The 26888-nt window shown below is 47.1% G+C and overlaps 1 protein-coding gene across 2 annotated transcripts in view; it reads right to left on the minus strand.

Annotated features, from left to right (window-relative positions):
- Positions 1 to 26162, minus strand: part of XPA (XPA, DNA damage recognition and repair factor) — a 46777-nt gene extending 20615 nt beyond the window's left edge. Inside the window, exons 1-4 of one of the 2 annotated variants that reach the window (XM_040417289.1) lie at positions 25978 to 26162; positions 12303 to 12413; positions 10706 to 10811; positions 9755 to 9920 (exon numbers count right to left, since the gene is read on the minus strand). In XM_040417289.1, the coding sequence (XP_040273223.1) occupies positions 9755 to 9920; positions 10706 to 10811; positions 12303 to 12413; positions 25978 to 26125 (531 nt within the window). In that variant the 5' untranslated portion in view covers positions 26126 to 26162. Of the gene's footprint in view, positions 1 to 9754; positions 9921 to 10705; positions 10812 to 12302; positions 12414 to 25966 lie in introns of both variants that reach the window. The other variant, XM_040417290.1, reaches the window with a different exon arrangement.
- Positions 26163 to 26888: the final 726 nt, after the last annotated feature.

Consider the following 26888-nt stretch of genomic DNA (forward strand, 5'->3'; position numbering starts at 1 on the left):
CCCTGGGATATAAAAAAAAAAAAAAAACACACATCCCCTACGGCCAAGGGGGTTTGTCTCATAAGAATGTTCCTCAAGAATGACAATGTGGTAAACAGAGACATGGAGAGGAGGACCTTAAGCTCCATAACAAGAGAAGAGAGAAGCCGTCTGATACCTATGGAAGGCTGCCTGAACTAGCAGACCTAACCAGAAGCTAAAGAAACAGGTATAAGCAAAGGGAACAGGTAGACGCAACGTACATGTCTGAAAACATCAAAGTTGCTTAACCCATCAGACACTATCGACCGCCACTGCGGACCAACTCCGCCTGAAGAAGAAGAGAAGGAGGCTATGAGAGGAATGTACGAAACGGCCAGACCGGAACCAGATATGGGATAAATACTGTGCCAGGAAGGGAGTGCGGACGTCGAACACCACAAAGTCCCATAAAAAAAGGTAACGGAACCATACTACCCGTGCAGATACTACACAGCAGAAAGGGGGCCTACAAGAACACAACGGCTATGGAAACTGGACAAGCAAGCAAAAACAGTATCTGGGGAAGTGCAACTACTTGCCTTGTGGAAGGGGAGAAGTAGAAGAGGCTAATACGGTTCAATAGAGAACTAGTGTAAAAGGTGACAACAAGGACAGTACGACTGCCGTACCCAGTGAGGGAAGCAGTGCAGACAACTCACAGAGTCAAACTGGATAAGTGCATGCCCAAACTTCTACAAGGAGGTAACGCTGATGCTGTCACCGTAGCAGATGGTAGAGGCAATGCACAACATGTGAAGGGAACAAGGCGCTAAACCAGCGCCACAGAAATCGGTAAGTTATACCAGGTACAGAAAACCTGCCCACCAGCAGTGAGCAAACCCATCACCAGTACAATGGCTTGGTATGGGCATTTGACCAGCGCTATAAGGAATAAGTGAACCTATCAGCCACCACCTCAGAAACATACCATGCCTGGTAAATGTGTTGTAGAAAACCGCACGAAATGCCAGGGTCGATGCCCCACATGGAGGAAGGGGATGCAGCAAGAACCTCCGGGGCCGCGCCCATTGACAATGTGTCCTGTAAGCCAGAACCAGTGACTGTCGGCACTAGAAGGAAGAACGCAAAAACTCTCCCTGGGAAGGGGTCACAAAGTAGTAGCCACGGAACAGGAGTAGCCCAAAAATCTACAGCCAGCACAAAGACTGCCTCATAGGGGGAGGCCATACCAGTACCCATAGCCTCTCCAGAGGGGAGACTCCACCTGAAAATGAGGTCAAACAGCAGTAGCCAACATGAACTATTGGTAGCGCAATACTCCACCAGGGAAGGAAGAAAACTGGCAACCCGTGCAGATGTTCCACCTACTAAAGGAGTGTGGACGCCGAGCGTGCCAAGGCAAAGCAACAAAATTAGAATGCTCCACATGGGGAATCAATTCACGAGGAGAGGCATGTCGTGGGTCAACACCCTGGAAAGACAGGGGCTGCCACGTAGGTGCCCGACCCCAATCCGTACAATGACTACCTGAGGAAAAGGATGGTGTGAAAGTAGTCACAGTATCTCGTGGTAGTGCCAATATACCATCTATATGACAGAGGGTAAGGCGATTGTCTGTGTCTAGAAAGGAGACCACCCTTGGAACGGGATGGAAAGCAACAAGGGGATAATGTGATAGGGTGGAAGATTCCAGAGGTAATGGGAAAACTTCGTCTATGGAAAGAGGGGAGCCCGACAAGATGTACATTATCCACTGGTAGAACAAGTATCACTGGTTGTGGAACTACCCCGCCGATGGAAGGAGGGTAATGCTACAGGATCTTACAGTATGCAGGTGTGGTACCCATCTCCACCTAAGAAAGGCGGATAATGTAACAGGATAAACAGTTTCCAGTGGTAGTGGAGTTACTCCGCTGACTGAAAGAGGGAAACCTGGCAGATGCACAGGGTCCACTGGTAGTGCAGGCACTACTGGTTGTGCAACTACTCCGTCAATAGAAGGAGGATAATGCAACAGGATCTACAGTATGCGATTGTGGTGCAACTAGTCCACTTATAGAAGGTGGAAATCCAACCGGACAGAAGATAACCAGGATTAGTGCAATTACTCAGTCTGCGGAAGGGGTAATGCGACAGAACATATGGTCTCTGGTGGAAGTGCAATTACTCTGACTAAGGAAGGAGAGTAATGCTACAGTCTGTATAGGATCCAGTGGTAGCGCAATTACTCCATGGAATGAGGATAATGTCACAGAATGTACAGTACCCATGGAAGTGTAAATACACCCACTACGGAAGGAGGGCAATGCTACCGCGAATATATATGATCCAGTGGTAGGGTTGGGCGATATACCGGTGTTCACGATATACCGCGGTATTAAAAAACGGCGATATGGCTGTTTCCTAATTACCGTGGTTTTTTGTGACATCAAAGCGGTCATGTGCGCTGACCGCTTCTAAATCTGCGTCCGCCCGCCCCTGCACCTTGCATAGCGCTGAGTACAAACACATTACTTCCACTCGCTCCTGGCTCCTTGCTCCGCCTCCCTTATTCAAGTCTCCAGACTCCACCCACCATCTGACATCACCGTCCGTCACCCACCCGTGCCGGTTCTATTGTATGTGGCGAACTCTGTGTGAGTAGAGTCTCTCTGGAGAGACTTTTCCTGCGGCTGCCTCGCTAGTGTCCTCTGATGACAAAATTAGAAACGTATTACTTCCCGCAGCGGGCTGTCCCCGGCTCTCCCTCATCCTTGCTCCCATATTCAAATCTCCACCCACCGACATCTGATGTCAGAATCAGAGCACACAAGCGAGGCAGCCGCGGGAAAAGTATATCGTAAAGTATTACTGTATGTATGGTGGCCTGTGGCCACAAGACTTTATTATAACATCTCCTTGTGGCCCCCGCCCCTACAGTGTAACGTCTCCTTGTGGCCCCCCATACAGTGTAACGTCTCCTTGTGGCCCCCCATACAGTATAATATCTCCTTGTGGCCCCCATATAGTATAACGTCTCCTTGTGGCTCCCCCATACATTACAACGTCTCCTTGTGGCTCCCCCATACATTACGTCTCCTTGTGGCTGCCCCCATACAGTATAACGTCTCCTTGTGGCCCCCCATACAGTATAACGTCTCCTTAGGGCTGCCCCCATACAGTATAACGTCTCCTTGTGGCTGCCCCCATACAGTATAATGTCTCCTTGTGTGTTTTCTTTTAAACAGGTACTTATCGCGATATATATCGTTATCGCGATAAATTTCTTAATATCGTTATCGTCTGAATATTTTTGATATCGCCCAACCCTATCCAGTGGTAGTACCAATATGCCTTGCTAGTTGCTACCAGGATGTATAGGGTCCCATGTGCAAATACCCTGCCTATGAAAAAAGAGCAATGATACAGAATGAATAGGATCCAGTGGTAGTGCAAATACTCCGCCTAAGGGTCCATTCACACGTCCGTATGTGTTCTACGGATCTGTATATACAAACAAACTGAAAAAAATGGTGTGGTGTTAGGCAGGAAGTGCTCAAACCCATATGCAGTTGTGCATATGTAAACAGGGGAGCAAATCCTGCACTTCTGGCCCGTTGCTAACAGCGATCCCCAGCAAAAATGCATACAGTGGAGGATACCCGCAGCGGACCACAAGTACTACAATAGACATCCTACACAAGATAGCAATTATGTGGATGTGATAATCAATATAACAATATAATAATAGCAAAGACAGGTGCACTCTGCAGACTTACTAAGCCCTCAAACTGATGATAAAATTGAGAGATTAGTCAACATCTCCTACTAGGAGGACATGTCTGAGCCCGAGCACCGCACCAAGGTTTTTCAAGTTGCTCGGGACCTAACACTCACCTACCTGAGCCGTATGGGCTATACCAGGAGCCAGTGGGCAAATTACAGGAGCATGAGGTCCGACTCACAAACAACTCACCAGTTACCTCCAGCATGTGACCATGCTAGCAATGGGAGGAGGGAGGAGTCTGCGAGTCCCACTCAAGACTGGCTGATATGGCCCAGGCCTCGCAGCTGCACCTAAATGTAGCCTGTGGATGGAAAACAGGCTCATTTAAATTGGAGTTTATAAACCTCCAGGCATCTGTATATACAAACAAACTAAAAAGAATGGCGTGGTGTTAAACAGGCAGGAAGTGCTCAAATCCATATGCAGTTGTTTATATATATATATATATACACAGGGGAGCAAATCCTGCACTTGTGGCCCGTTGCTAACGGCGATCCCCAGCAACAATGCATACAGTGGAGGATGCCCACAGCGAACCACAATAAACATCCTACACAAGATAGCAATTATGTGGATGTGATAATATAATAATAGCAAAGACATGTGCACTCTGCAGACTTCCTAAACCCTCAAACTTTGCTATTATTATATTGTTTTACGGATCCGCAAAACACGGACACCGGCAATGTGCGTTCCGCATTTTGCGGACCGCACATCGACGGCACTCATAGAAAATGCCTTTGAGGACAAGAATAGGACATGTTCTATTTTTTTGCTGAACGGAAGTGCGGATCCGGAAGTGCAGATCCGCGGATGCGGACAGCACATTCCGGCCCCATTGAAAATGAATGGGTCCGCACCTGTTCCGCAAAATTGCGGAAATGATGCGGACCCATTTCGCGGACGTGTGAATGGACCCTAAGAAAGGAGGGTAATGCTACAGGCTGTACAGTATCCAGTGGTAGTGCAAGTATTCCATTTAAGAATGGAGGGTAATACTACAAGCTGTACAGTATCCAGTGGAAGTACTCCGCCTAAGGAAGGCAGGCAATGCTGCAGGCTGAACAGTATCCAGTGGTAGTGCAAGTACTCCGCGCCTATGAAGGAGGGTAATGCTACAGGTCGGACAGTATCCAGAGGTAGTGCAAGTGCTCCGCCTATGAAGGATAGTAATGCTACAGACTGTACAGTATACCGTGGTAGTGCAAGTATTTAGCCTATGAAAGGAGGGTAATGCGACAGGCTGTACAGTATCCAGTGGAAGTGCAATTACTCCGCCTATGGAAGGGGGTAATGCTACAGGCTGTACAGTATCCAGTGATAGTGCAATTACTCCGCCCTTTGGAAGGTGGTAATGCTACAGAATGTACAGTATCCTAGTTGTAAGTATCTAACGGTAGGGCGAGCCCAGTGCGTGCAAAAGCAGTAGAAGAAGGAGACCAAAGCCATAGAGACCAGAACAACGGAATATCGCCATCGGACCGAAAGCCGGGAAGTTGCCGCTTATGTAGCGATGCCCCAGACAGGTATCCTCTCCCCCTTCAAACCCCCCACCAAGCGGCCCTAGCGTCACACCGGGAGACAGTGTACTTATCTGCGTCCTGTAGTCTTCGCCCTCAAATCCACACCAGCGGAGGTCACCTCTCAGTCAGCTGGCACAAGGAGTGGCAGTGATCTGGAGGATGGCAGGAAGGTGACCCCGAATCTGGTAGGCCGCCGGAGCTGCAGATCGAGCCCGGTTCCACTTAACTTCTGGGGGAGGGTGGGAGGTAGCCGGGGACGTCAATTCAACCCCGGCGCTTGCTCCACCAAGAGACCAGGGAAGCAAAATTGCGACCCTGCGTCCCTGCAGAAAAAAATAAACGGGAGTAGAGAGAATGTCATCCTCCTTATCCGACACTAAGCAAGAACTGGGGTCCTCCCGGTGGAACATGGGGGTATAGCCCTGGGAGGAGGGGCTTTATTTTTCTATTTGCATAGTGTCTCCTCCTAGTAATGACCTAGGCTATACCCATGGTCTGTGTCCCCCCAATGGAATGTGCGAGAAATCAGCGCCTGTGAGCGCTGGGCCTGGAGAAAGGTGTGGGGGCTGGGGACTGGAGCGAGGGCCGGTGAGAAGCCAAGGTTTTTTGGGGAAAAAAAAACAACATTTTACTGTGTTTACTTTAGAGAACACAGGAGAAGAGGACCCAGCAGAAACGTAACCCCTAGAACCCAGTACAGGGAGAAGGGGAGGAAGGTTAACCCCTGGGAGGGGTCAGGGTCCAGCAGGGAAAGGTAGGTAATACTTACTTAGACGGTTTATGCCCACCCCGATTCTAGCAGTGTCACCTTCTCAGTGTACTGGGGAAGGTGGCTACACTGGTAATAGGGGGGACTTCCAGAAGTAGCAGCAAGGTGATACTGTAGCTGGCGGGTAACAGAGGATTTGAGATCCACTGTCGCTCCTCATCTTCCATAGATGGGGAACGAGCAGCGGGCTTGAGGACCCACTGGTCTCCCCCCCTCAAGTGTGGAGAAAACAGGTGGTTGGAGGCCGCATGTAGTCCGATTGGAAAAAGAAAAATAAGAAAAAAATCTTTGGCAGACCTGCAGGAAAACATGTCTGCCTCCTACAGACACTAAGCTAAAACTGATTAGCTCAGTGTCTGCAGGAGGGGTATAGCTGAGGGGAGGAGCTAGCTTCCTAGTGGCAGCAGCTATACCCAAGGTCTTCTGTGTCCCCCAATGATACGAGTGAGAAAATAAAACTAAGGAGATCTAATAACCATGTGTAAATATATCAGGGGACAGTACAGAGATCTCTCCCATCATCTATTTATCCCCAGGACTGTAACTGTGACAAGGGGACATCCTCTGCGTCTGGAAGAAAGAAGGTTTGTACACAAACATAGAAGAGGATTCTTTACGGTAAGAGCAGTGAGACTATGGAACTCTCTGAGGAGGTGGTGATGGTGAGTTCACTAAAAGAGTTCAAGAGGGGCCTGGATGTATTTCTGGAGCGTAATAATATTACAGGCTATGGCTACTAGAGAGGGGTCGTTGATCCAGGGAGTTATTCTGATTGGAGTCAGGAAGGATTTTTTTCCCCTAAAATGAGGAAAATTGGCTTCTATCTCACAGGGTTATTTGTTTTTTTTTAACAGGTTGAAATGGGTGGACAGATATCTTTTTTTTAGCCTTATAAACTAGGTTACTGTGTTACATGCACATATATTCATAAAATCATCAGAACTGGAAAGATAAAAATCTGGCTTTAAACTTGAAATTTTAAAGAAAAGTATCAACCTATAAAATACAGGGATTACACACCTTGAAATGTGCACCCTGAAAACCCATATACACTCCTCAACATTGAAACTGCAACAACAAGAAGGACAAGCCATGAGGTTATGGAAATCGTGGAAGTAGAAGGCGTCACTAAACTCTGCAGATTATCAAATTTTCAAGCCCCTATCTCCAAACTGTGGCATGTGGGAGAGGCATACAAGCCAGATTGAAAGCAAAATTTTTTGGCCACATGAAACCTTTAAAATCAGATCAAATTGTGTGGGATGATTGTGTGATGCCCTCTGGTCGCTGACGTCCCAGTTATTGCCACTTGTAGCAAACGGAGAGGGACAGAATCCTTGAACTGAGTCTCCTTGGTGTATCACTCCAGCAGATTGCTACAGGCCTAGAGATATCAGAACTGTTCAACGTTGCGGGTCCCAGTGGTTGGGAGAACAACAAGGAACTGGAATGACAGCAAAAGGAGCACAGATGCGAACCTCTGCACGGACGGATCGTCTGATTAGAAGAATGATGCGTAGTGATCCATTCTGTACTGCAAGTGAAATTGGACATCACATCCTAAGCTTAGGGTGGCAAGCTTTTTGTGGATAGCACTAGCATCACATCTCTAGTAGCTATACAGCCTGAGATAGACCTGTCAGCAGCAAGGATGTATCTCATACGTTGTTAGTACCACCCTGCAAGGATGTATTAGATAAGTTATTGGAAGGAAAAGGGCTAGGGAACAAGCAAGTTTTCTGTTTTTTCATTGTCACACTTTAAAAAGGGATAATTTTTTTTATTTTTATATTGATCTAGCTGTATGAGGGCTTGTTTTTGTGGGTTGAGCTCCACTCTGTGGCTAGCCCCTCCCTCTCTGCTTCGCCGCTGCATGGCTGTGTCAATCAAAGCAGCCAGGGAGGGGCTGGCCACAGAAATGAGTGGAGCTTGTGTGCATACAGAAGCTGAGTATGATTTTTTTCAACTGGTACAGGCTGCTAGTAAAGCTTAAAGGGATCCGGTCATCATGTTTATGCTGACCTCACTGAGGGCATCATAAAATAGTGAAAGAAATGCTGATTTCAGCGGTGTGTCACACATCAGCTAAAAGTCAGTGGTTACCGAGAACCAGCATCATAATCATTGCAGCCCAGGCCTTTCCCCGCCCCGTCCATTTTTTTTTAGATCTAGCATGAGCGGGGAAAAGTCGCAGATTGCAGCGCAATGAAACTTTGTGCCACAATTTGCACCAAAAGTACACCTAATATAGACATATTCCTGTTAGTAAATTAGGGTTGTCACGATACCAAAATTTTGATTCGATTTCGATATCATAAAAAAGTATTGCGATACTTAATACCATTCAATACGCTGCGTGCATTCCGCATTTTATGGAATGTCCGGCCCATAAAAGAACAGTCCTATCCTATTTTTTAGGGGAAAAGGTGACAAAAAAAAATTTGAGAATTGCGCGGTTTTAATATATTTTTTTTTTTTATGTTACGCCATTTTTATATTTTAATAGTTTGGACTTTTCGGACGTGGCGATATGTAATATGCTTATTTATTTATTGTTTATATATTTTATATGTAAAATTGGGAAAGGGGGTGTTTTAAACTTAATATTTATTTATTTTACTTTTTATTTAATAATTATTAGCCCCCTTAGGGGCTTGAACCTGGGATCTTTTAATCCCTTGTTCTATTCACCCAGTTAGAGCTGTATTAGGGTGAATAGGATTTTACACTCTCCCTGCTGCCCTGTGCTTTGTGCACACGGCAGCAGGGAGCTTTCCATGGCAGCCAGGGCTTCAGTAGCGACTTGGCTGCTATGGTAACCGCCATTGCACCACCAATGGAGGGGAGGGGAGCCTGTGGCCACTGCCACCAATGACTTTAATATTGGGGGGGCGGGCTGGAGCGTGCACTGCGCCATCAATGAAAATAACTAATGTTTAATTCAAATGCAGGAGGTGGGTGCTGGCGGCAGAATCACATAGCCGGCACCCGACCTCTATGACAGAGAGCTGCGATCAGCCTCCTATATTTGAATTAAACGTTAGTTATTTTTATTGGTGGTGCAGTGGCCACAGCCCCTCCTCTCTTTCCTGTCATTGGTAGTAGCGGCACAGTGGGGAGGGAGAGACTCCTCCTACACTGTGCCGCTGAGGAGAACATGGCGCGCGCTGAGTACAAAAGTATCCGGGTACAAAAGTATCGTTTGGGTATCGATAATTCGATACCCAGTGCAACCCTATAGTAAATAACCCCCTAAAAGCCATGGTTTCCTCCGTACAGAGCACAGAGAACATGGAGGAAATTCTTCTTCCCTATCACTATTTTTATATACAGAGAAGCAGAAGAGCATGGAAGACATTATACAAAAATACTGGACATTTCTGACTTCTATGGGATTATTTAATATGTTCCTTCAGTGAGCTGGTAGTCTATCTTGGTCTCTCAAGACAGAATTATCACAGAATTCAGAGTGAATGTTAGTTTAGGAAAGAGAAAAGAACTGATAACTGGAGAACAAGGCTTTCTTCTCTTTCCTTACTCTATTGATTTATGCAAAGTTGTCTGAACGTACGGTGACCATTTAAAGTGCATACTATTATATTTCTCACCAGGTCCAGTGAAAGTCACTCACTAGCAATACAGAACTGCACCACACACTCAAAATGTTCTCTACACGTCAAAAGAATTCAGCATAAAAACAAAGATTTTTTGTACCTGCGATTTCAAGTAAAGCTTCATGTCTCCCCAATGAGAATTGTGAGGGTTTTTCTTTAAAATATACTTTAGCACAGGCTCCCTTTGATCAATATCGCAGTCTTTCAGTAAATACTCTTTCTTGGCTTCAGTCCTTGTTATGAGTTTATGTTTTTCTTCAGTGTCTCTAGGAGTCAAAAACAAAAATCATCTTACAAATTTTAAGTAGAGCTGTCATAGCCAGTTAATAAGGATAAGGACAAGTTCAATTAGGAAAGATACTCTTTGTGGAGACTTTCTATGTTGTTGAAGGCCCTAGAAAACATTTTAATCCGCAAAAAAAAAAATGTTGTCCAACAACTAATTAGATTTCAGCTGGCAGGTTTTAAAGTGCAAACATTGATTTAAAGCAGGCATGCTCAACCTGCGGCCCTCCAGCTGTTGCAAAACTACAACTTCCAGCATGCCCGAACAGCCTACAGCTATCAGTCTACAGCAGGGCATTTTGGGAGTTGTAGTTTTACAACAGCTGGAGGGCCGCAGGTTGAGCATGCCTGATTTAAAGGGTTATTTCCCATTATAGACATCTACATATTTTCAGAGAATTTATCATTAATGTCGGACCACTCACACAAACAATCACCTCTCGATTCATTCTTCCCCCTGGATGCAGTGACCAGTGGTTGCCTCACCTATAAGACATTTTTGTGGAAATGCCAAAGCTGTCTACAAAAATGAACAACTATTTAATTGGTTGGCGCACTGGCATGCAACATTTCCACTTTTTTTTGGAGCTGGTAACTCACTATGGTATTTAGCAGTACAAGCTAATAACGCAAATGGAAGAAGTTTTAAAAAAGTGTGAATAATAAAAAATAGATATATTTTACTTAATCCTGTGTATTTACTTAGGCATACATGCAAGTACAAAATGTACATAAAGAACAAAAAAACACAGCAAATGTCATTTACCTGCATCCATCACAAACAGCTAAATCAAAGTTATTGCTTAAATAGGAATCCATAAAATCTTTGCCACACTCCTCACAAATTAGATAATCACATTCTAGCACTGGACCTGCAGAAACAGATTACGTTTAGTTTAAAATTTTTCTGATTTCTTCTTATCAGGTTTTCACTTTCAGCTAATGAAAGTGGAAACGCCCTGTAAACTACATATGGGGCATTATTCTGATTATGACACTTTGCTATTAGTGGGTTGTCGACTCAAAGGAGGTATTATCTCGTGCTGAAATATTTTTGTCTGTACCCTCAATTGCACCACAATATGATGCAGAAGACTGCAAGAGTGTGTGTGTGTGTTTCATTATCAATACATGTCCTTAGCATCAAAGAGATAAAGGAAGCTGAGGCTTCCTGCTGTGAGAAGGGAAGAAAGAACTGTCTCATGCAAAGTTTGAACTCAGTGCAGTGCACCTGATGGCTGCAGAGACCATCTGGATGTTTTTCCCATACATATTATGAGCACAGGCATTTCATAGAGTGAGGTGAGATTTTTTTTTTTTTTATGTTTACAACAACTTTGAAGGGGATTTCTAGTCATCAATATCCGATCACACCCCATCAATCTAAACATTTCGGAGAACCCCTTTAAAGGGAATCTGTCACTAGCATATTAGCAAAATATTTTTTTAATGAATCCATGTGTAATAAAGTACCTTATTTCCATATGTCTTGTTCTTTTTATTCTGTGTCTTGTCATTTCTTCAAAAAAACGCTTATGATATTCAAATGAAGCTGTAAGGAGCCCAGAGGGGCGTTATTCTTTGTCCACGGTGCCCAGGAACGCCCCTCTGAAGTGCCGTGCCCGCCTAAATTTGAAAACTAAGAACTCCTCCAAGATCGCCTAAATCGCCTCCCAGAGGCAAGGCTAAGTGCTCCCCCCCCCCCCCAGAGGCGAGGCTAAGTGCTCTACGGCAAACACCCCCGATCCTCCTCTCGCCTGCATCCGAAATCCCGCGCAGGCGCAGTGCCGGCGATTGCCTGCGCGTTGATAAGACGACTGAGGGCAACAGCGTCACTGGGCATGCGCCGATCCCAGTGACGTGTTCGCTGTTTCCTCAGCCAGCTGGAAGCCCCCCCCCCCCACATAAATCACTGGCACTGCGCCTGCGCGGGATTTCGGATGCGGGTGAGAGGAGTATCGGGGGGGTTTGCCACAGAGCGCGGACGCTGGGGGGGGGGGCGGCGGTTGAGCACTTAGCCTTGCCTCTGGGAGGCGATTTAGGCGATCTTGGAGGAGTTCTTAGTTTTCAAATTTAGGCGGGCACGGCACTTCAGAGGGGCGTTCCTGGGCACCGTGGACAAAGAATAACGCCCCTCTGGGCTCCTTACAGCTTCATTTGAATATCATAAAAAGTGTTTTTTTTTAAGAAATGACAAGACACAATAAAAAAAGAACAAGACATATGGAAATAAGGTACTTTATTACACATGGATTCATAAACATTTTTTTTTTGCTAATATGCTAGTGACAGATTCTCTTTAACAATGTTTCATTTAGAAAAGTGGAGTAATATAGCACCATCTGATCAGTGTATTCATTTACCTGGCTGATTTACAATATTTTCCACAGTTTTCTCTTTAATCTCTTCTTCCTCTATAAAGAATCCTCCTCCTGAATCTACAATCTTTGGCGGAGCTTTCATAGCAGAAATTCCTAAAGTAAAGTTAGGGGTAGTTACTCAGTGTTTCACAAAGTGAGATTCCACATTCTAAACTCATTCCATGAATTATTACCATGAAGTTAGACACATCTACAAACTGATGAGTCTGGATTATTATTTTCAACACTCAAATTATACAGCAAAGGCTAATCTATATAGATATATAAATAACTCATACTACATCCATGAACATAAAGCAATATACGAATACAGAAGCAAATGCTTTAAAATACGTCATAATGAAGATAAAGGCCAGAAGTCCCTCAAGTTACAATATTAATTGGTTCTAGGAAAAGCATTGTAAGTTGAAAATATCGTATCTTGAGTCCGTAACTCTCTGGAAAAGAAGTAATGGGTTCCAAAGCTTCAAATTGTCACCCATATTAATTTCAAAATAAGCAGAAAAGTAATTTATATAAAGCAATTGCTTATAATATAAAGTTGGAAATAGCTTCAAATCACTGTTTATGTAGAGGACAGGAGCTTTTTTAGGGCCCTGTACAGTATGTATAGTGCATAAATATAAAATGCAGAAGCAGCAGATGCTGAAAAACGCACAAGCTGTTCAACCGCCACGTCATTAAACCAGCGTTGTGGAGTCTGTAGATAAATGCTCCGACTCCTCCGTTTTTGGTACTTCCGACTCAGACTCCCCGACTCCTCTGTATTTAATATGCGAATGTATTTTATACATTCAGCTTAGTAAATATATTGGAAATAGCTCACTAGTCCCCCCTATTTTATACATTCCTTGAAGGAAAGAAAGGCAACATACATGTCATTACCACAGAACTACTGGCTAGGAAGCTGCTGCCTTCTCCTTTGTGTGCTGATCTTCTGCTGAAGATAGGGCAGTGGGAGGATCCAGGAAGGGGCATTTATTTTAAAACCTGATTTCCCTAGTAGAATCCCATAGTCATGTTTAAAGTTTAAGCTAACAATCTGAGTTTACAAGTTTTTATAGCCTTAGCTGAATGACAGCAGTTTTTCAAATGGTTTACAGCTTCAGTCTTGAGCTATTGACTATCCATTCCCTTCACTTATACAAGTGTCTAGTCCTGCAAAAAAACGAGATTTTTGTATAACTTACCAGTAAAATCTCTTTCTCGCTCTTCCTTGGGGGACACAGGAAACCTTGGGTATAGCTCATCTCCATAGGAGGCGTGACACTAAGTGAAAGGCTGTTAAGCCCCTCCTCCAGCAGCTATACCCTCAGCCTGGAGCGAGCGACTACCAGTTATGTGCCCAAGTAGTTAAAACAAAGGCAAGGATCAACCAAATTAACACCAACAAGTCAAAACTCCCGTCAGGGCAACCAAAACAATGGGTGGGTGCTGTGTCCCCCAAGGAAGAGCGAGAAAGAGATTTTACTGGTAAGTTATACAAAAATCTCGTTTTCTCGCCCAATTCCTTGGGGGACACAGGAAACCTTGGGACGTTCAAAAGCAGTCCACAAATAGGGAGGGACCACAACCCAAGAAGAATTAAAGCACCATAGGCAATAAGGCACCACCGCCTGCAAGATCAGGCGGCCCAAAGCAGCATCCGCCGATGCATAAGTGTTCACCTTGTAGAACTTGGTGAAGGTGTGCAAAGAAGACCAGGTGGCCGCCTTACACAATTGTTCAGCCGAAGCTCGATTTCGCTGAGCCCAGGAAGCCCCGACCGCTATGGTAGAATGAGCGGTAACACCAAAAGGCGGATTCCTGCCCTTAGCACGGTAAGCCTCAGCAATAGCCATCTTGATGAAGCGGGCAATAACCACTTTAGATGCCGCCAGCCCCCTGCGCGGACCCTCCGGAACCACAAATAGAGAATCCGAGCGCCGAAAGGGTCTAGTTACATCCAAGTAGATCCTCAGAGCCCTAACAACATCCAGACGGTGAAGATCCCGTTCCCGAGGATGAGACGGGGACGGGCACAGAGAAGGAAGGACAATATCTTCATTCAGGTGAAAAGCGGACACCACCTTCGGAAGGAAATCCGGAACCGGGCGGAGAACCACCTTGTCCTGGTGAAAAACCAAGAGGGGTTCTACGCAAGAAAGTGCCGCCAATTCAGACACACGCCGAAGAGACGTGATGGCAACGAGGAAAAAAACTTTGCAAGACAACAAGCGAAGGGAAACCCTGCGCAGAGGCTCGAAAGGAGAAGATTGGAGAGCCGTCAGCACAACATTAAGATCCCAAGATGGAACGGGAGCGCGATACGGGGGAGCATAGTGAGCAACCCCCTGAAGAAAAGTCTTAACTGGACCGAGCGGAGCCAGAGGTCGCTGAAAAAGGATCGAAAGCGCTGAGATCTGACCCTTTAGGGTACTGAGACCCAAACCCAAGTCCAGACCAGACTGCAAGAAGGATAAAATCGTGGGGAGAGAAAACCGAAGGGGATGAACATCTAAGGTCTCGCAGAAATTCAAATAGGCCCGCCAGGTTCGGTAATAAATCCTGGACGATGCCGGTTTACGCGCACGAATCATGGTACGGACCACGTCAGCAGAAAACCCCCGCCGCGTTAGGACCGCGGTTTCAATAGCCACGCCGCTAAACGTAGCGACCCTAAATGCTGGTGGAAGATCGGCCCTTGGGAGAGGAGGTCTTCTCTTAGAGGCAGAGGCAAGGGGGCGTCTGCCAGGAGCAACATAAGGTCGGCGTACCAAGGACGACGAGGCCAATCCGGGGCTATTAGGATCGCAGGCGTGCCCTCCGCCACGATCTTCCGAAGGACTCGTGGAAGAAGAGGCAGGGGCGGAAAAACGTAGAGGAGAGAGAACTCCGTCCAGGGAAGGACGAGCGCGTCCGCGCCGTAAGCGTCCGGATCCTTGGTTCTGGCCATGAAGGTGGGGAGCTTGTGGTTGAATCTGGAGGCCATGAGATCCACGTCCGGACGACCCCAACGGAGGCAAAGAGACTCGAAGACGTCGGGGTGCAGAGACCACTCGCCCGGGTCGATCGTCGTCCGGCTGAGGAAATCCGCCGCCCAATTGTCCACTCCTGGGATGTAAATGGCCGAAATGGCTGGAACATGAACTTCCGCCCAGCGAAGGATTAGAGACACCTCCCTCATCGCCGCCGCGCTGCGAGTGCCCCCTTGATGGATGATTTATGTATGCCACAGCCGTGGCATTGTCCGATTGGACACGAACAGGGTGACCCTGAAGCAGCGAAGTCCAATGCCGGAGTGAGAGGAGAACCGCCCTCAGCTCCAGAACGTTGATTGGCAGTTTGGACTCCGATGGAGACCAAGTGCCTTGTACGGACCGAGGAGGAAACACCCCCCCCCCCCAACCCCACAGACTGGCATCGGTGGTAATCACCAACCAAGTTATCGGTAGGAAGGACTTCCCTTGGAGAGGGGTCCGTAACCACCAGAGTAGAGAGGAGCGAACCTGGGGGGGGAAGGGGAAAGTGCTGATCCAGACTTTCCTGGGACTTGTCCCATGCGGACAGAATGGCAGTCTGAAAGGTGCGGGAGTGATACTGCGCGTAGGGGATTGCTTCGAAACAGGACACCATCTGTCCCAAGACCCGCATGCTGAACCGGAAGGAAGGACAGCGGTGGTTCAGAAGGCTCCGAACCGACCGATGAAGGAGCTGGCGCTTCTCTGACGGAAGCCGAACCTCCGCTGCATCTGTATCCAGCAGCATCCCCAGAAAGATCAGTTGCCTGGATGGAACAAGAGCGGATTTGGGAAGATTGATAATCCAACCGAACCGGCGTAAGGTTTGTAGCGAGAGGTCCACACTGGCAGATGTCAGTGACAGAGAGGGTGCCTTGATAAGGAGATCGTCCAAATATGGAAGAAGAAAAACTCCCCTGGAACGAAGTAAGGCGAGGACAGGGGCTAGGACCTTTGTGAAAACGCGAGGGGCCGTCGCCAGCCCGAAGGGGAGAGCAACGAACTGGTAGTGGTCGGACCCCACTGCAAAGCGCAGAAAGCACTGATGACACCGAGCGATTGGAATATGAAGGTAGGCGTCCTGGATGTCGATAGAGGCCAGGAACTCCCCTTTTTCCAGAGAGGCCACCACCGACCTGAGAGACTCCATCCGGAATCGCTGAAGACGAAGGAAACGGTTTAACCGTTTTAGATCCAGAATGGGACGAACCGAGCCTTCTTTTTTGGGGACCACAAAAAGGTTCGAATAGAACCCCTTGAATCTTTCTTCCATGGAAACCGGAGCGATGACCCCTTTGTCCAGAAGGGTGCGAGTGGCAGTAAAGAAATCGGCCGCCCCTTGGGGATCCCGGGGAACCCGGGAGCGAAAGAACCGAACTGGGAAGAGGGACGTAAACTCGAGTTTGTACCCGGAAGACACAACTTCGAGAGCCCAGGCGTCGGAGACGTGCGCCTGCCAGAAGTCCCTGAACAGGAAGAGACGTCCCCCCACCCGGGCGGGTGGGGGCGCACCTTCAGGTAGTGTTCTGCTTGGTCGCGGGAGGGCGAGCAGGCTGTGACTTGCGCCAGGAGGGCTGGGTCCGAAAAAAAGGTTTCTTACGTCTGTCTTGGACAGAGCTAGGGGATGGACCTGAAGAGGTGCGAGGTGCGGGAGCCCTGCGGGAAGACCTGAAGCGAGAAAAAATGGGACGGCCTCGAGTGGTGGTCCTAGTCCTAGATTGAGGAAGATGCGTACTCTTCCCCCCCGTGGCTTCGGATATGATTTCATCCAAGCGGGTCCCGAACAATCGAGAACCAGTAAAGGGAAGGCCAGTAAGAGACCGCTTTGACGTGGAGTCCGCCGTCCAAACCTTTAACCAAAGCTCCCTCCTGGCCGAAACGGCCAGGGCAGACGAACGGGCTATGAGAGCCCCCGCATCAAGGGATGCTTCACAGACGAATTTGCCGGCTTGAACGATAAGTTGGGCTAGAGCACGGAGGTCCTGAATAGGGACGTCGGATTCAAGCTCCTGATCCAGCTGAGAAGCCCACTCTGAAACCGCTTTTCCAGCCCAAGCGGAAGCAAAGACCGGCCGGAGGGCGGAACCGGAGGCTGCAAAGATACCTTTGGTAATGGCCTCTATACGGCGATCCTCAGTGGATTGTAAGGAAGAGCCATCAGCAACAGGAATAGCCGTGCTTTTTGCCAAACGGGCCACCGGGGGGTCGACTTTGGGTGGTGACGCCCAGTTTGTAATGCAATCCGCCGGGAATGGATAACAGATATCCAACTTCTTAGGCGGGGTAAAACGGGCATCAGGGCGGGCCCAGGCCTTGGAAACCACCGACGAGAAGTCAGTGTGGAGGGGAAAAACTGCAGACGTCTGTTTTTGGCGAAAAAAGGAAACACTGGTTTTTTCAGAATTAGGAGGATCATCGTGAATCTTAAAGGTATCACGAATATTGTTAATAAGATGGCCCACAGCAGAAGCCAGTTTTGAAGGCAAGGCCGAGTCCATATCACAATCTGAATCAACTAGTTCCCCTTCAGAGGGCATATCCTGTATCGAGGAAGGGCCCGACTGAGAGCGCACCCTTGGGGGTGATACTGAAGCATCCGAGGATGATAGGCGCTCCGCCCTAGACCGCTTCTGGGGTTGACGGGCTCTGGAGGTGTCGCCTGGAGAGAGGGACTCAGACGGGTCAGCTAAGATAGCGGACCCGGAGGGCCCAGCAGGGGAAATATCCGGCTGCGATAAGGGCAATACCTCTGCAAGGCGGCCCACAACGTTAGAGAGGCTGACCACAGCCTGGGAAAGGGATCTAGCCCAGTCAGGGGGATCCAATAGGCCAGGGGGTGACACAACAGATGGCGGACCCTGTAATGGGGTTTTGCAAGCCGAGCAATGCGGGTCAGGCTGCCCTTGAGGAAGGGGCGCCTTACATGCGGTGCAGGTGTGATACCAAGGACCGGCCGGCGCTGAGGGGTCAGACATGTTGGCTGAAGTAATATAAAAGCGTCCAGGCCAGAGGGCTGCAGAGCTAGAAAGGGTCAACAGTCCTACCAGGTCACAGTGGGAGCGGACGACAACAGCAGCGACAACAGCAGCGACAACAGCAGCGGCAACAGCAGCGGCAAATCCTGAGGTAAAACCTGAGGTAAAAACGATCCGTCCTGAGAGCAGGCACGAAGAGGAGGCGGGGCCAGCGAGGAGCGGGAAGAAAGACGTCCGCCCCCCCAACTGAATGTCTAACATGTACAGGAGAAGCGGAACGAAGCTCCGCCCCCCCACCGGAACTTTCGCGCGCGCGCGCGATTCAAACAAATATGCCGCCGAGAAAATATTGCCCCCCGACCACCTCCTTATACACCGGCGGCGAATGACACACCGGTAGCCGGCAAGAGAAGTCAGCCGGCAGCTGAACACAGCGGCAGCACTGGCCGAGATAACAAAAGGCGGCCCCACAAGGCCGCAGCACCTGAGGTAAACTTGTGCAGTAAACCCTCCCCCACGAGCACCGCTCCGTCCTGCTCCACACACAAGGGGGGGGAAGCCGACAGTAAGCCTTGTAATGTGACAAGGCTAGGCAGAGGGAACACAGAAGTTAAAACCCTAACGGGGGGGGGGTTGGAACGGCTGCATAGCCACCTCACCAGTCGACGTTTTCACCCTCAGTCCATCCAGCAGGGACGCCCCTTCAGCCACTGGCACCGAAGTGGCAGGAAGCTGGAGAGGGGCTTGCAGGCGGGCGACCCTTGTGCTGGCGGGATGCAGGGGAGCTGGGCTGCCCTGGTCCTCCTTTTCTTCTGTGGGGGAGGCAGCAGTGCGGATAGCCGGCACTGGCGCAGCTCAACCCCGGGAAAACAGAGAGGTCTTTGCGACTCTGTTGTCCCTGTTGAAAAAAGGAAAAAAGTTGAAAATAATAAAAAGAGAAAAAATAAAATCTTTAGCAAAGACAGCTCTGCAGTGCAGAGAGTGTCTTGCCTCCTTGACACTAAGCAAAAAACTGGTAGTCGCTCGCTCCAGGCTGAGGGTATAGCTGCTGGAGGAGGGGCTTAACAGCCTTTCACTTAGTGTCACGCCTACTATGGAGATGAGCTATACCCAAGGTTTCCTGTGTCCCCCAAGGAATTGGGCGAGAAACATATTTATCAGTGAGAGGCTAGGTTAACCAAGGGCGTTGCGTTCCCTGTAACAGCGGAACACAACACAATGGAAAGTATAAGTATTGCCGCTCCTTAACTGTGCGTTGCGTGCCATATAGTGAAGCATATGAAAAGCATGCTTCTTCACGGTCACTTAACGTGTTCGTTTTGCGGTAACGTGACGCACTGCATGCATTGGCCTTTATTCTTACAGTAGAGAAGTAACGTATTTTTCGCAAAAGTGGGGGGAAAATAGCAGTGCGTCTTATGGGGGCGAATGCTGCGACCGTCCGGTGAATAGGCTGAGAGGGAGGAGGGGCTGGGGGCCGGCATCTGTTTCTGTAATGGCAGCGGGGCCCGGTGCAGTCCCTGTATTCTACTACACCGGGCCCCGCTCACTGTAGTATACAGTAATCATATCTAACTTGTGGGTATTGTTAAAGTATTCCAAACATCTTAAATCTAGCGCTGTACTACTTACTACTAACTTCTTGGCAGTCAGGAGGCCGGGTGTGTGCTCGTAGCGTAGCTCACTACGTCACGCGCCTGCTCCGCCCACTTTATGAATGAAACAGGCACCGGGCCCCGCTGCCATTACAGAAACAGATGCCGGCCCCCATTCACTACTCAGGGACACTGTTATGGGGGGGGGATCTGTGGATGACACATAAGATAAGATGCTATATATGTGTCACCTACAGATGCCCCCACAATGATCCCCCGTAACAGTGCCACCCACAGATGTCCCCGTAACAGTGCCACCCACAGATGTCCCCCTAACAGTGCCACCCACAGATGTCCCCGTAACAGTGCCACCCACAGATGTCCCCGTAACAGTGCCATCCACAGATGTCCCCGTAACAGTGCCATCCACAGATGTCCCCGTAACAGTGCCATCCACAGATGTCCCCGTAACAGTGCCATCCACAGATGCCCCCAGGACAGTGCTATCCACAGATGCCCCCACAACAGTGCCATCCACAGATGCCTCCACAACAGTGCCATCCACAGATGCCCCCACAACAGTGCCATCCACAGATGCCCCCACAACAGTGCCATCCACAGATGCCCCCATAACAGTGCCATCTACAGATGCCCCCATAACAGTGCCATCCACAGATGCCCCCATAACAGTGCCTTCCACAGATGCCCCCATAACAGTGCCTTCCACAGATGCCCCCATAACAGTGCCATCCACAGATGCCCCAAACCCACCAAAAGCACACCTTTTGGTTAAAAATTATTTTTTTCTTCTTTTCCTCCTCAAAAACCTAGGTGCATCTTATAGGGCGAAAAATACGGTAATTAATTATAACTTTTTGTGAATTGGGACATTTAAACTTTTTTTATTCCAATTTAAATCTAGGAGGAGTCGGAGTCGGAGTCGGTTCATTTTTTGCCGACTCCGACTCCAGGTACCCAAAATTGCCTCCGACTCAGACTCCTCAGCCCTGCATTAAACACAGCATATGTAAATTTGCATGAATAAAGGGGCCCTGAGAGGGAAGATCTTCTTGAAGAAGACGACACCCAGGGTCATCTGTGAGAAAAGCGACCACACACAACAAGACCAATGTGGAAACCACAATAATAGGAGACCTTTTTTGTTGCATTTTGACCTTAAAGCATACATGAATTTTCAAAAATAAATAAATAAATAAATAAATAATTTACATAATGGTTATGCTTCTCTGTACAATTTTCAGCCATATTGTTCTGTGTTTCAGCTGCACTGCTAGATACATTTCACTCAGAAGCAGGGGGTGTCTCCCTTCAGTGGATTCTGCCAGCATTGTACTGCTGTGACATCATTTCCCTTCCCACTATGTTTGTTTTCAGCTCTGGAGCTCACAGAACAGATAAGGAGGGGTAAATCACACTAACAGACACACAGGATGTTCCTATAATCTTCAAAAGCTGTGTAGAAGCAGTTCTTTTGTCAGGCTCAGGATCTCAGCTAGCACTGACATCCCCACTTCCTCTCTGTTGTCTTCTGTGCCTCTGTTACTAGGGACGGATCTTGCCTGACAACAGGAAGTGGACTGCAAATTAGGTGGAACGGAGAATCCTGCTGGCCATAACTTTACAGCTTTTTTCTAGGTGGGTGCAGGCATATTTTTTAATATGATTTATAAATGTGCTAATTACACTATTCTAAATTAAATTGTGTGAAAATACAGTGACTCTAACAAAAATGAATTAATAAAAAAAAAGAGGAGATCCTAGGCCCTGATCTCCCCTGAGCGCCGTGGCAGGAAGAGTAGAGGAGGGAACTATAAGGAAACATGAACTGACTCCATGAAATATGCACAACGACCGCCTGAGCTAGCAGATCCTGGGACCGAACGACAAATGACTTGAGTTTACGATTAAACTGAGACAATATTAGGTCCATATTTACTCGCAATCTCTTGAAAAAACTTGAGGATGAAAAGCCCACTTGCCTGGATCAATTATTTCCCTGCTGAGGAAATCCCTGATCCAGTTGTTCACTCAAGTCATATGAAAGGTAGACAATGCTGGGACACTTTCTTCTGTGGAAAACGGGCTGCACTCATGGCAAATGATTTTAGTATGGGGGAGGTGCTTGTGAAGAGGCAGCATGCATTAGAAAGGAAATCCAGGGGAAAGGATAGAAACAAGATCTGGGACAGATCACAAACGTCTTCTGCCCCAGATCCAGCAGGGTCGCCTTATCCGGAGTGCTGTCCTCTGGAGAAGAAAGTCATGCTGCAAAAGGTGGACTTTCAGATAAGGTGACTCGATCGCTGGTGGGGACAGCAGATTTGGTGATCTGCCATCCCTCCTTGCCTTCCAGAGGTAGAAAACAATGACCTGCTTGTCCCCCACTTATTATTGGTATGACAGAATACTTTGATCGCCTGTATTTCCATAAAAAAAAAAAATGCAAAAAAAAAAAAAAAAAGTTAGCAGACCTGTTGTTTTAGCTTAGAAAGGATATAGCTGGTGGGAGGAGCAAGTCATTTTTACTTAGGCTACTTTCACACTAGCGTTCGGGGCTCCGCTTGTGAGCTCCGTTTGAAGGGGCTCACAAGCGGCCCCGAACGCATCCGTACTGCCCTAATGCATTCTGAGTGGATGCAGATACGCTCAGAATGCATCAGTCTGGCAGCGTTCAGCCTCCGCTCAGCAAGCGGACACCCGAACGCTGCTTGCAGCGTTCGGGTGTCCGCCTGGCCGTGCGGAGGCAAACGGATCCGTCCAGACTTACAATGTACGTCAATGGGGACGGATCCGTTTGAAGATGACACAATATGGCTAAATTTTCAAATGGATCCGTCCCCATTGACTTTCAATGTAAAGTCTGGACGGATCCGTCTGAACTACTTTCACACTTAGAATTTTTTCTAAGCTATAATGCAGACGGATCCGTTCTGAACGCAAGTGTGAAAGTAGCCTTAGGCCTCATGAACACGATCGTATTTTGGGTCTGCGTCTGATTTGTATTTTTTGCAAATCACAGGCGGACCCATTCATTTCGTATGATACAGATGTCATCCATGTGCTGTTTGCTTCTGTGCAACCATTCCGCAAATTATAGAATGTGTCCTATCTTTCTCCGTTTTGTAGACAAACGCAACATGTGCACAGCTGGTATCCGTCTTTTTTTTTTTCCGGATCCGCGGACTACAAAATACATATAGTTATGTGCACGAGGCCATAGTGTCCATCTCGTAGAGGCAGCAGCTACAGTCAGGTCCATAAATATTGGGACAGACGCAATTCTAACATTTTTGGCTCTATACACCACCACAATGGATTTGAAATGAAACCAACAAGATGTGCTTTAACTGCAGACTGTCCGCTTTAATTTGAGGGTATTTACATCCAAATCAGGTGAACGGTGTAAGAATGACAACAGTTTGTATATGTGCCTCCTACTTGTTAAGGGACCAAAAGTAATGGGACAATTGGCTTCTCGGCTGTTCCATGGCCAGGGGTGTGTTATTCCCTCATTATCCCAATTACAATGAGCAGCTAAAAGGTCCAGAGTTCATTTCAAGTGTGCTATTTGCATTTGGAATCTGTTGCTGTCAACTCTGAAGATGAGATCCAAAGAGCTGTCACTATCAGTGAAGCAAGCCATCATTAGGCTGAAAAAACACAACAAACCCATCAGAGATAGCAAAAACATTAGGCGTGGACAAAACAACTGTTTGAAACATTCTTAAAAATAAGGAACGCATCGGTGAGCTCAGCAACACCAAAAGACCCGGAAGACCACGGAAAACAACTGTGGTGGATGACCGAAGAATTATTTTCCTGGTGAAGAAAACACCCTTCACAACAGTTGGCCAGATCAAGGACACTCTCCAGGAGGTAGGTGTATGTGTGTCAAAGTCAATAATCAAGAGAAGACATCACCAGAGTGAATACAGAGGGTTCACCACAAGATGTAAACCATTGGTGAGCCTCAAAAACTGGAAGGCCAGATTAGAGTTTGCCAAAAGACATCTAAAAAAGCCTTCACAGTTCTGGAACAACATCCTATGGACAGATGAGACCAAGATCAACTTGTACCAGAGTGATGGGAAGAGAAGAGTATGGAGAAGGAAAGGAACTGCTCATGATCCTAAGCATACCACCTCATTAGTGAAGCATGGTGGTGGTAGTGTCATGGCGTGGGCATGTATGGCTGCCAATGGAACTGGTTCTCTTGTATTTATTGATGATGTGACTGCTGACCAAAGCAGCAGGATGAATTCTGAAGTGTTTCGGGCAATATTATCTGCTCATATTCAGCCAAATGCTTCAGAACTCATTGGACGGCGCTTCACAGTGCAGATGGACAATGACCCAAGGCATACTGCAAAAGCAACTAAAGAGTTTTTTAAGGGAAAGAAGTGGAATGTTATGCAATGGCCAAGTCAATCACCTGACCTGAATCCGATTGAGCATGCATTTCACTTGCTGAAGACAAAACTGAAGGGAAAATGCCCCAAGAACAAGCAGGAACTGAAGACAGTTGCAGTAGAGGCCTGGCAGAGCATCACCAGGGATGAAACCCAGCGTCTGGTGATGTCTATGCGTTCCAGACTTCAGGCTATAATTGACTGCAACCAAGGATTTGCAACCAAGTATTAAAAAGTGAAAGATTGAATTATGATTATTATTATGTCCCATTACTTTTGGTCCCTTAACAAGTGGGAGGCACATATACAAACTGTTGTCATTCCTACACCATTCACCTGATTTGGATGTAAATACCCTCAAATTGAAGCTGACAGTCTGCAGTTAAAGCACATCTTCTTTGTTTAATTTCAAATCCATTGTGGTAGTGTATAGAGCTAAAAATGTTAGAATTGTGTCCATGTCCCTCAATGACACGGATGAGAAAGGGACTTAACATTCTCCAAGATGGAAAGAATATCTGCTCACTAAAGGCTCACATTTCATGCTATCCATAGAAGTCTATGGAGACAGGAAGGGGACTAAGGAGTGTACTGACAGTACGTCTCTCTATCTCAGAGTATGTTAGTTTGGGGTGGAGGAGAATAAAAGTGCTGATATGCTAACATACATGTTAAGAGTGACTGCAGTGGAGAAAAAGTGGCAAGGGAGTAGATACTTTTCAGCATTTTAAAATTAATATAAAAAATGCCATGCATTTTTTGTGACATTGTGTACAGGCGATTTTGATATTCTCTAAGCCTAAGGAGAAAAATATAAGAAAAAATAAATAAAATCATCAAGAGCATGTTGTGCCTTGATAAAAATGCCACTGACCCAAAAATACTTTAAGTCCTTTTCATATTTTACTGTACACTTTAACCGGAGTGGAGTGAGCACCATAGCTGCCAGGTGCTTGCTGCTTCCCCTAAAAACTAACCCTCTTAAGCTCACTTCGATCCAGCGCTGCCGTTTGGTCCCTTTCCACTGGGCTGCATCAGTGAAGTATTGTTATGGCTGCAGTGGTGATGTCCCATATACTGCACGTGACCCCTGAATCCAATCATTGGCCTCAGCAGTGCAATGCCGTACACCTCTAAGGCCAATGACTTGCTGCAGTGGTACACAGAATATTACCTCTGCAGCCAAAACAACACATCATTTCTGCAGACCAGAGGAGAAGACAGAGCGGCAGTGCTGGATTAGAAAAGGCAAAGCTTTAACTATGTCCCTGCAGTTACATGGATGGTCATTCATCTGGTATGAATCACGAACACTGCGGTCCCAGAATTCCTTATTAGAATAGAGGAGTGGAGAGCACCGGCGACCATTGCTCCATTCACTTCTTCAGGACTGCAGTGCTTAACCCTATAACCAGTGCCACAGAAGTGGTATTCACATATGCACCACGGCTGCATTCTCAAAAGGGGAGAGACCCCGAGTGATAAGCCACTTAACCTGTGTAGGTATAGAAGTGTTTTATTGGGAAAATCTAAACACATGTGATATGTAGCAGTAGAGCTCCAGCCTAAGAAAAAAAATGAACAACGTATAACCCCTATACTAGTACTGAAACACAAGATAAAAAATAAGTGGAAATGAATATTCACATTATTTTCACCTTCACCAGTAGGGTACGGTCTGCTGGCTAGTCTGGCTTGTCTTAACATCAAAGCCCTTTGTCTGTTTCGCTCTATCCTTGCCCGAACGGCAGCTGGCAACTTCTTCTCTTCATCAGGCTGAGGTTCTGTCACTGGATCAGAGTCCATCCCGATTGCTGGGGTGGTATGCTTATGTCAATTTAAGAGGTTATCACCACAACTGAGAGAGCGAAGAACGAGTAAGAAGTGGCCTAAAAGGGAGACAAAAATAAGAGAGTATCTATTATTCAACACATATCGGGATACCTGACAAGCATTAAGTAAATTCAGATCCAATACAATTTTTTTTTTGTTGTAAATTAACTTTTCTTCGACTAAACACAAACAGAGTAAGCCAAAAGAATGACACGGAATGGGAATGAGGTGCAATAGCAGACAGCCGTTGGAGAAAAGTGGTCCTGCCTCTGAAAAAAAGCAGGATTAGACAGAGTGGAGCAATACTTTGTAGCTACCAGATTACCAGAAGTATTTGTAATGCAGGCATTCATTTTCATAAATGGACATGCTACCTATACTCAAGGTCCCTGCAGTTTGGATTGTGCTAAAGAGTACGGTAACTGCACATTGCTTTAAATGTGTAGGGGAAGTGATGATTATTTTTGCAATATACTTTATATGGGGATTTTGAGCTTTTTTACAAAAAAAAAATACTAGCTCTGAAGTTGTCCCAAATCAGTGTTCAGCACTCAGCGCAGTAGTGAGGATGCTCCTAACTTTCTCCTACATGCAGAGGCATCCTGCTGCCCTCCTATGTATCACTATATTCTGTCCTGTCCTCCCAAAACCTCTACACTGCAAGGGGTGAGCGCTGTCCCCCCGAGCCGGCAGTCGGTGCTCTCCAGGGGGAAGCAGTTCTCACTATACTGGGACA

This window comes from Bufo bufo, chromosome 2, assembly GCF_905171765.1.
Source record: "Bufo bufo chromosome 2, aBufBuf1.1, whole genome shotgun sequence".
Taxonomy (NCBI): domain Eukaryota; kingdom Metazoa; phylum Chordata; class Amphibia; order Anura; family Bufonidae; genus Bufo; species Bufo bufo.